This window comes from Telopea speciosissima, chromosome 8, assembly GCF_018873765.1.
Source record: "Telopea speciosissima isolate NSW1024214 ecotype Mountain lineage chromosome 8, Tspe_v1, whole genome shotgun sequence".
NCBI lineage: Eukaryota > Viridiplantae > Streptophyta > Magnoliopsida > Proteales > Proteaceae > Telopea > Telopea speciosissima.
This window is the reverse complement of record NC_057923.1, coordinates 59,751,802-59,763,039: the sequence shown is the minus strand read 5'-3', so window position 1 is coordinate 59,763,039 and position 11,238 is coordinate 59,751,802. Positions and strand designations below refer to the sequence as shown.

Below are 11,238 nucleotides of genomic sequence, written 5' to 3'. Positions count from 1 at the left end.
TTTGTCCGAGTTTGAGCGATCCTGATCCGTATCGGCTGATCCAATTCCGATCCTGACCCGATCCAGCCAATACCGTGATCACGAACCATGAGGAGGAGAGAGTGTCAAGATACAATGAGAATGAGACTTAGAAGAAGCTCCCAAAGTGAAAAAGATCCTGTCAATCCGAGTAGTGTGCAGCCATGTGCAGCGCCTGAGATGAGGCGGGCGCATTGACCACCTTACCCCTGCTCGGGCAAGGCATTTATGCAAGGGTAAGGCGGTAAATGCGCACCACCTCATCTCAGGTGCTGCACATGCAGCACTACTGCCTAGATTGATAGGAGCCGAGTCCCTCCCAAAGTCACTAATTGATCACCAACACAGTTAGCTTGATGTAGTGTATGACTAAAAGATGGTATATAGACCCCTTCCCCCTCCAATTTTTATCATCTTCTGTTACAGCACGGTGCTGTAATGCATCGTGCAGCGGCTGCAGAGGTTATGTGCACCATATGGGACCCACTGTGCCACATGACCTCTGTAACACCGCACTATGCGTTACAGCACCGTACTGTAATAGAAGAGGATAACGATTCCTCCCCCCTCCACCACAAGGGATGAATATAACCTAAAAAAAAAGGATTGAAGTCGAAAGAGATAAGAATGGGTTGCATCAAAGGCGAGAGATACTGAATCCATATCTAATTGCTAGCGAGAAAGGGGGTTGAAGTCGAAAAAGAGAAGAATAAGTTGCATGAGAGAGAGAGAGAGAGAGAGAGAGAGAGAGAGAGAGAGAGAGAGAGAATGTATGGAAAATCTGTAAATTTTGACATTGACAATGTGAAAGTCCATCAAATTCGACAGAAACATGAGACGAAAGAGCAGAACTCTCCATCTCTTTCATCTCAGTTATCACTCCCTCTCACTCTCTTCTTGTCAAAGTTTTTTTCTTGATAAGAAATCCTATAAATATTTAAGGGAGAGTGAAAGAGAGAACGGTTCTTTGGCATGTGCGGTGCGTGTCCTGCTTTCAAACACAGGGGTGGACTAAATGACCACCACATCCTCATGAAAATTCGACCTTTTCATGGGGGTGCAGTTGTCGGGCACAGGGGAAATGTACTGCACACGCCTAAGCCTAGATAGCTCATCCTTCATCTATCCAACCATCTGCAATTGAAGATACCTTTGGTAGGTATATCTTTGAATTGTGTTTCAAAATTCAAACTGGATAATTTTTTATATTTTATAATTAAACAAAATATTTCGCACCCAAATAGAAGTAATTAAATAATTTATTGTGTAACCATGCTTTTAGAAAACTAAGTTGATTTTGTGCTTTACAATAGCACTAATTGGTTCCATGTGTAGATTATATATATTTATATGGGTCATTTCATGTGACGAGGAGAGAGACAGAAACACTGAAATGGTAATGTATCCTACTCCAATATTTCAAAGAACCGTTTCCCTTACATTAATAAAAAGATTAAAAAAAAGATTTTTTTTTTTATATATAAAATTAGGAAGACGATATTTTTGTATCTTTTTCTAAAGGGGTTTTATTTTCTTATTGACGGATATGTTAAAAAAATGATTCATTGGGTGGGATGGCAGAACAATCCAGATACCAATTCATTTATTCTAAGAAGTCGTGAGCTGACCTGGCCTTACGAATGAAATAGATGTTAATTTGTAATTTTACTTTTTTGCCATTATAGTAAAACACATTTTTTTTCATAATGAGGATAAATACTACCATTTTATATATGTTCTCAAAAAATGTACATGACAATGACGGTGTTTGATAATGACATAATGATCAATAATCTTTAAATTATGCTTGAAAACCCTTTTATACCCCCCAACAGCTTAAAAGAACTTTTAGGAATAAAAGAATTAAAAGGTGTCAAATTCTAATTACACTTATAGAGGTGCCGTTTAGACCATTCCTTTCTCATATTAAAAGACATCTATGCCCCTTTGTTTTGAGGAGGACAGAGATAGACACGAATTTTTATCCTCTCAATTACACTACCTGTACTTGACCGTCAAGTACATCTAATAGAGGGAGGTGGACCCCACCTCGGGCAATGTGTTCGGACAGGGGATAGGATAGTCATTTCTACCTCTTCTGTTAGATGTACTTGAGTCAAATACCGGCAGTGGAATTGAGAGGATAAAGATCCGATAGACACAAGGGAGTACTGGCGTAGGCCACACTTCCAGACAAAATCAAATTAACAAGAGATTCTCAGGAAAGGAGGATTCCCAAAACCCTTGATGTAGATAACTCAATTCCAACATTGGAATTGGTCAGATTAGATAACACCCTCCCCTGTTCTTTAAAAATCATTTCCCAACAAATAATTTAAAAAAATATATTATACCACACAGACCCAGAAAAGACATCTACCTCTTACCCTCCATTCCTTTCCTATCATCAAAACATGTAAATAACAAGAAGTACTGTTCTGTACCACCATTACCATAGAAGGAAAAGTTACTATAAAAGTCCAAGTATTGAAGTTTTGCTGATAATTTATCCAAAAAATTTTAAATTAATCTCTTTCCAGCATGAGTATCAGTTATTAGAAAGCTTATTTTACCCCAATCCCCCCCCCCCCCCTCCCTCTCTCCCTTTGGGTTAAATAAGAAGAGGACCACTTAACTACCTTGGAAGTTGTAGAAAACTAGAGACTAGTTTAGATCTGGAAGCCAAGATAGGGAGAAGAACAAGAGATGAAAGCTGCATCAGAGTTCAATTGGTTACATGTGATTCTCAAGGGTTTGATAAATTATGCCCAAGAAAGGTGAGGCATGGAAAAATAGATTGAACAAAAGAGGCCTTTTCCCATTCATTGGTCAGTCACAGGCTTCAGCTATTTTAAATCTAAACTAGGAATTAAGACTTCAGAGAAAACCTTATCTGTTCAAGGTGATCACGAAAAAAATAAAATAAAACTATTTCAGTAGGTTCTAAATTTTCAGGAATTTCACTACTTGAACTTTCATTTCCAAGATCTGTTGTAGAAAGGAAAGATGAGCATGAATGGGACGGGATGATCATAGTGAATAAGAGAATTTTATAACTATTCTTCTGAAAAACGGATAGATTCAAAAACAAACACATCAAGAAAGAACATAAGGGAACAATTCAAGTCCTTCTAATATATAAGTTTTTGATAAGAAGTGCTTGGCACCAAGTATGTGGACCAGCTCAACATAAACTCTACAGACATAGAAAGCTGGCAGACAGGCATCATCTAATATAGGGTTTTGCTTACACTGTTTCATTCAGTACTGATTAGATCTTATAATGAACACTACTAAAAGCCGATTGATAAATGAGAATGACTCAAAACTAAGGTTCATGATTTAAGGCTGAGATTGCTTATTTTATGCTGGGACTGCAAATCAATGGTTGTTAAAACCTTCAATGAGAAAGAACATAGTAAATGCTTGGCTGCAGACACAACTCTATTGTTGAGACATAAGAAAGAACCTTGTCTGTACTTGAGGTATTAAAATCTCCCTTCTGTGCCACACTCTGTTCAACAAAAGTGATTAAAGCAGATAGACACTTAGGATTATTAGGTGATTAACAAAATAGATGCTGGTCACCTTATGATTTGATCTCTGACTTCTTCTTTAGTGATGAATCAGAACTCACTAAACAGAAATAAAAAGAATGAATAAGAAAATCAGGATTCAATCATCCAACAAAGATGTGTTAAAATGAAATGTTCAGAACACTGTTATGATCAAGAAAAAAACAAAGATTAACCTCCTACAATTCTAAGCCCATCATCAAGGAACACCTAAATGTTTCTTGAGGCTGAATTTAATGCTCCACTTCACATATACAACTAGAAATAGTCCATTGTTGCATGAAAAAATCTACAAGTTCATAAACCAAAGAATTTAATTGTTGCTCCATACATCTCATCTCAGAACAAAAATATGGTGCCTAGTTCTTTCCTTCTTTATTATGTACATTGTACAGGTGTACAGAAGAACAGACAGAAGAAACTTATCACTACATACAAAAGCTTTACAATCTTCTTGTATTGAACATATGAAATTCAATGGAACAGGAATGTCAAACAATTAAGTAATGGGTGGAGAAAGACCAGAGTAAGGAAAGACTGGAACCATTGAAGATCACTGTGAATTCCGTCGGTGCATCCGAGTTCTCTGGGCAATGGTGTGTTCATAGGTACGATCCAATCGCTTGCGGAATCTTTTGAGATTCAGCTGAATCTTCTGGCCTTCAAGATAGATCTTCTTTGTGAATTGCCAACCTTTGGCATTCACACTATCAGGATCTGTAAGGACAGCATCATTTTTATCATACTCTCCATACAAGGAACTCTCCTGTGGAAGTATTTTATAGCCAACATACTTGAGGCCAAGCTTCATTGCAGGTTCACCATAGTAAGTAAGAGCAGCCCAGTCAGTGCCAAGTGGGATAACTTGGATGAATACAGTTCCAGGCCTCATAAACAGGAGATGTGTCATGGCAGCACCATGGACACCAATCATGGCATCACTAGAATTAAGAACCTGATAAATCTTTGCCAGCTCTGTTGAAGAATCTGGCTTCAAGATTTCAACTTGGAAACCAATTTCTTCTGCTAATTTCACCATTTCAGCTTCATTGGATATCGATCTCGATCCATTTCTAGATATGATAACTAGTTTTGGCTTCCATTTCTTTGGTCCTTGAATTTCTTCTTCTAATGACAATGGTAATGATAATGACGATAAAGCCAATCTTTCTTTCTCCTCCTCTTCAATTATTCCCTTTATCCGAGGCCAATATGCCTTGTCCATAATATTGCGGAAATCTTGGACACTCTCATGCTCCGGCATAAAGGAAGAATTCACAGTGAGCTCATCATGGATTTTGAGACCAACAATGGCTTCAGGGAAACAATGGGTTCTCGAGTCTCCATATAAATCGAGTGGGGGATAATCGGTGAGATGGGAGAGGATATCTCCATATTTAGTATACCACCAACTATGGTATTCGGCCACAACAATCACAAATTTCTTCTTGAGGTGTTGAGTGGTGATGTAGAGAGGGATTAGTCCATCATTGAATTCATGGTAGACATTACCAGTGTACCCACCTGTAGAGAAGACAACAGCAGGAACAGAGTGTCGAACATCGCATTCATGGCGAGGGGTAAGCTGATATTTCTTCACAATAAGCTCAACATCACGAATGGTGTTCATGACGCTCGTTTCCCATTTGCGGGTATAAGGTTTAATGATCTCGTGCTGTAGTTCCTCTTCTTCGACTTCTCCTAATCCAACATCTTCGTTGAAGAATGGTGCTTTTTCATTATGATTGCCATATGGAAGGTAGTTGATAATAGAAGAAGATGCAGGTAGAATCCTTATATCTCCTTTCATGAAACATGTATCATAGCGGAATGCTCTCCTATCGCACAGAAGGGGCTCTGCAATTCATACCCAGTAATGAAAAATCGGTTAATCCAATCAATTTCAGATTGGGAAATAATTTTGATCAGATAAGAATCACACACACACACACACACACAAAAAAAAAAGTTGCAGAACAGAAAGGAAGGTTAAGGTTCATACCATTAGAGGTTGAAGAAGGGACTCCAGCTTTCTTATCAGTAATAGGTCCATCGTTTCCCAGCTGGAAAGAATCTGATTAAAGAGGGAGAACCTTTAATAAAGACAAACCCATCAAAGGGAAAAGCTGAAAAAGAGGTCAAAGAGAAGAGGAAAAACTTACGAAGGAAGGAAAGAGTTTCAGAATAGCTGAAGAGCTGAGGAACCAAGATTAAGCTGCAAGACACAAATGAGAAGAGGAAGAGCAGAGGGAGTAGCTTGCGCTTTGTTCTCTTGTAAAAACCATTTGTTCCCCAATCTATAACAAGGGTTGGAGAGTATTCTCTGCCATCTTCTCCATCTTCTTCAACCTGTCTAGGCTGTTGGTAACGTTGATGTTGCCCCATTTCTTCCTCTGTACTCCTTTTCCTCTTTTGAAACTTACTACCCAGAAGAAGATAAATAACTAAAGCTGTTGATTTACTTGTTGGTTCTAACTTCTGAGCTGTTTCTTCTTCTTCTTCTTCTCCTCCTCCGTTGTTCTTCTATTTAGGCTAGGATTTGGGTATTGAAGGAGGAAACAGAAAAGAAAGAAGGGGAAGCTTTAAAATACTGGGTGTGGTGTTCAAACTTCTGAGCTGTTTCTTCTCCTCCTCTGTTGTTCTTCTATTCAGGGTAGGCTTTGAGAGTCTAATAGAAGGAAACAGACAAGAAGGGAGGCTTTAAACTACTGGGTGTGTGCTGTGGTGTGGTGTCCTGCACAGAGACGCAAGAAGGGAAGGCTTTAAACTACTGGGTATGGTAAGGTGTGATGTCCTGTTCACAGTCAAATGCGTGTTTAAGAGGAAAACAAAGATGGAGACTCCAGTCTTAAACAGCCCAACACTCCAAAATCCATTTCTTTAATATTTTCAATCAAATAAGAAACTAATTTTTTCCTGAGCTTTTTAATCTTATCAACAATGTCAAAATGCGTGTTTAGGATGGAAAGGGTGATGGGAACTTCAAACTTGAACATCCCAAACTCATTAAAATCCTTAATTTACATTAATACTTCTATTAAGAAACTGTTCAAGGGGAAGAGCAAAAGCTTATCTACAAAAATAGTAAATCATATACTACAAACCCAGCTGCTGTCTTCTCCAGTAGTTATTTTCAGAATTTTGGATTCTATTCAAACCCGACTGCCCATACGCACAAATCATGTCCTATAAAATACCCCTCAAACCTGACTGCTTTTATCTATATTTTAATGTCTTCTCAGACCACTTAAATGACTAAAGAAAGGAATTTGGCCAGGTTACCGTTCTGATTTCTAAGGGTATGTTTGGATTGGCTCTTACTTCATATATTCTTGGATTCTAATGAATTTTTAGAATCATACTTGAAGTTAGAGAGCATTAGAATCCAATCCTACCTTTGAACACATGATTTTAGGTATCAGGAAGGATTGGCCGTATCCGCCGATCCATATCAACATCGATCGTGGCTAATATCGATATTTGTCCGATACTATATCAGTGATAGGCCAAACTAAGACCAAAGAATTATTTTTCGATATTGATACATGTATCGACATAGGTTTCTGGCTATACTAATATATATATCGTTTGATATGACCGATACGATAACGATAACTAGAACCCTGATGGGTAGCTAGCTACACACTCAGAAAATTAGATTTTAAAAGTTTTTCTTAAAAAATGCTTTTATGAGAAAGAAAATTGTGGACTAAAGATAAACAAAAAAGCCAAATGGTTTGATGGATCGGGTCAGGGTAGCTGTAGGAGTACTGTTTGGTTTGGACAAGAAAAGAGGAATCTAAAATCTCGTGTGTTTTTTATTGGGTTTCGAGAGCCAAAATAAATAAATAAATAACTCTATCTTGATGAAGTAAACTAAGGCATCGAACCCATCAATGGCGGCGTCAGCACCCAGGAACAGAGCCACTGAATTATTTTTTTTTAAAATCGAATAAGTCAAAAAAACATTCAATAATCCAAACGGGTCTCAAATTAAACAAGAGAGGCTGATTAAAGGAAGGGAGGAAGGGAGGAAGGGAGGAAGGAAGAAGACTTTTAATGGGGCCCAATAGTTGTTGATCAGTTAGTTGGATCAAATATTGGATGGGTATTGGGTAATAAGTCTCACAGGCCCAAAGCCCATACAATGGGATTATGCACGTGTCTCTGCCCTCTGGTCAGGAATTTGAATCTTCTCATACACTTTTGAGAATTTTTTCAAGGAGAGGTCTTCACTTATTTTAATTGTGTTTTCCCCCTTTTTACTTTTGCTTTTAGTAGGGTGGTCGGTTTAATGGATGGATCTCTGTCTCCACCAGTTTATAAAGCACAAATTAAGGTGGGGTTAAGGACCCACACACAAAGATTTTATCTATCAGGTCAAATAATCTAATCTCATTTTGGATGTTTCATTCTTTTACTCTCATTTTTGTCTAGAATCCACAAGGACAAAGCATGGCTTTAGGACTCAGTATCGAATCAGTTGATTCATATCAGTACCAATTGCAATCGATATCGATATTGGCCAATATTGGTTTGGTGCTACACAATTTTTTTGAAGAGGGGGGGGGGGATATGGTCGATACTTATCGATGTCAGTATCGATTTTGGTATCAGAGGATACCCGATCCACTACCATGAACTCAATCCCTGGGAGTGGGATAGGGGTCTTCAAGGATTGAAACATGGTTACTAAAATTTAAAGAACCTTAAAAGGGCAAGTTGGGGCCATATCATTTCGATATTTTACCACCCACGTGCCTCTCTTTTTTCCATTGTTTATATCCATGAGGATCATTTTTGCATTTTTACCGGAAATATGTAAAATAAATATTTGCTTACAAAAAGGTAGAACTTTTTTTCGAGTAGAAACTAGAGGTATAACTTTTAAAGAATAAAAAAATGCTCATTAGGAAGAATCACTTTAAGAAATCATAATTAAACCCAATGTGCAAGATAACTAGTGTTTACAAAGAATCATTTACATAATTACCCTTACTAAATCATGTGCAATACAATTAATGAGGTTATACAATTACTGAGGTTTAATTACTTTTGTAGAGTACTCAAAAAAATTCCTTTTCCCCTTTCTCCTTGTGGGGTTATTTGCAGATCAAGAAAGAACTTGGACTTGATAATAAATAGAAACAAGAGCAATCAAAGAAAGCATGGAAGGCAACATAAACATGTTTTGGCATATAGTGATGGGAATCTGACTTCATCGTTAGGAACAAGAAGACAAGTTCAAATGAAAAAGAGAGAGAGCGGATCTAAAGTCCAACACCAATAGCGAAATCATCTGGAAGTTGCAGAGAGGGAGAGAGGGATTGATGGGTCACGGACTCATAGGATAAATGTCACATTCTCATTTCCATGAAAACGACTCCTTAAGAAAGAGAATTTTTTTTTGGGTTAAAATAAGAAAGAGATTAAGACAATTCGTTTCCAATCTTTTCTTACACAAAGTCACAAGTGGGCCCTTCTGATCGCGACATTATGGGTCACCCACCTCTATGACCAAAGAAAACCGTTACCTTTTCTTTTATATGGATAAAACAGACCGTTACTTTCTCATCCTTCATCCTTCACTCTTTAAGGCTTTATTTTGTTGTAAGGAGAATTAAAGGGAAGGAAAATTAAGGTTGTTCAAACATTAAAAAAAAAAAAATTATCAAAAACGAAAAAATTTTATTATAAAAATTCAGCAACAGAGAAATTCTAACTGGCTGTAAGATTTATAAGAATAAAAGGCGGTTTAGATCACTCAAAAAAAAAAATTTATAAATATTATTTGGGTAAGCGGCGGTTTTGTCTCTCTCTCTTTCATCTCTATGGAAATGATATGAAATCAAAAAAAAAAGATAGTCTCATAATATCTAAAATAATGTTAGAAAATTTCTAGAGTAGAATTTGGTTTTGGTCATGGATACATCCGATCAGCAATCTGATTCCACCTAAAGTTTAGTGAAACCAACAGCCATAGCTTTTATAAGAGCACAACAAATTGCAATAGATTCACCTTGAACTATCGATCTAAAATGGTGTGGAGCCAAGATTGCCTTCACCTGATAGCCCCTATCTCTGAAAATGAAACCTGGACCCCCCCTCTTTTAACTTCTATTTCTCAATGTTGCATCACGATTGACCTCATGATAACCGATCGGTGGAAATATCCAATTGAGAACGACAACACATATACTATAAGATGTAGATGTTGTTGCATAGTTATCATCAGAAGCAACAGAGAACTCAAGAAAAGCTCACTCGATCACCGTGATTATCTCTTGCAATGTCCAATTTTTACGGTTAATTGTATAAATTAATTGAAAAAAAGAAAGTTGTTTGGTTGCATAGATAATATATTTTCATTGCAGCCAGCCTCTAAATCATCGGATTGAAACTATGCAATAATGACCTTTGATTTAAGTTAGGTAATATTTTTTTTCAAAATCTTATTTAAGTCTTATTGATTTTGCATGATACCCGTCTATCCAATTAAGATTTTTCAAAAAAAAAAAAACAAAAACTTTTAACATCTAAAGGCAAGATTTTCTCTCTCTTTTCTCCTCTACGTTTCTTGGTTCTTAAAATCAGATTCACACAAAAGTCAGATTCACCAGGTAGCGTTCTCTTATCATTTCCCTGTTGTGTTTGGACTACAACACACCTTAAAACATTTCTTTAATCAGATTCATCAAAAGTCAGCCCTACAAGAAGTATGAAACCCACATTTAGTTTAAATAAGATACAATACATCAACGGTCATAGTGTTTATCGCATGGTAATTTCTTTCTTTGTCAGAGGAGGGAGGAATCGATATCCTCTATTTCCATGTGCCTGTACTGTGCATTGTGCGCCCCAGACACAGCAGGGCAGTAAAATTACTGTCTTATCCCACTCCGGCAAGGTAAGGCGGTATTTTCCACCTTGTTGTGTGTGCAGGCGGAAGTATAGGATCCGTAGTTATTACTTTTGTGATAGTTTTACTTACCACTAAATTTATGAACATCACCCATGTCATTATGAACTAGAATAAGTTTCAACCGTCACAAATAGTAAAAAGAAAAGTAAACAACAAATTACCTTCTTTACTAGAAAAAAAAAAAAAAAGTAAACAATAAATTGCATATCGTAGGCCGTGAACATAACCCATAAGACAATTTCTAGTCTGTCTCGCAGAAGTGAGCTTGATCACTACATCCTTGATTGCTCCGACTATCACCAAAGAAAACTGATACTTATTTTATTTAGTTTACATTCATCACCTCTTCGAGAATTGATACAACAAATAATAACCTGGAGACCAAGTTTTTCATCACCCACAATGAGGAAAGAATCTCTTCATTCATGAGTTATGATGCTAGGGTAAAATTCTTGAAATAATGAAAAGAATATTTTTTATCTACATCGATAGTGGGAATAATAACGATATCACAACGATGGATGATGAGGAACTTTTGTTGAGAGAAACTATTTCACTAACCTTTTGTACATAAGTTTCTTGATGAAACTCTAACTTTTTTGTTTTTTGGTTGGTAAGGGGGGGGGGGGGGTTTACATTGAACATCACCACACTAAATGTATCTTCCGTGTATAATAGAGGACAATCTTCTTTGTCATATAAAGGGCAAAATTTGTAGAACAA

The 11,238-nt window shown here is 37.0% G+C and overlaps 1 protein-coding gene across 1 annotated transcript; it reads right to left on the bottom strand.

The window, feature by feature from the left end:
* Window positions 1–3,963: 3,963 nt before the first annotated feature.
* LOC122670544 (xylan glycosyltransferase MUCI21-like) lies at window positions 3,964–6,084 on the bottom strand. Its single transcript, XM_043867469.1, has 3 exons — window positions 5,756–6,084; window positions 5,596–5,667; window positions 3,964–5,450 (listed from the first exon to the last, which is right to left on the bottom strand). Exons 1-3 carry the CDS (start codon window positions 5,976–5,978, stop codon window positions 4,147–4,149), a joined length of 1,599 nt encoding a protein of 532 aa, XP_043723404.1. The 5' UTR covers window positions 5,979–6,084; the 3' UTR covers window positions 3,964–4,146.
* Between the last annotated feature and the right edge of the window lie 5,154 nt (window positions 6,085–11,238).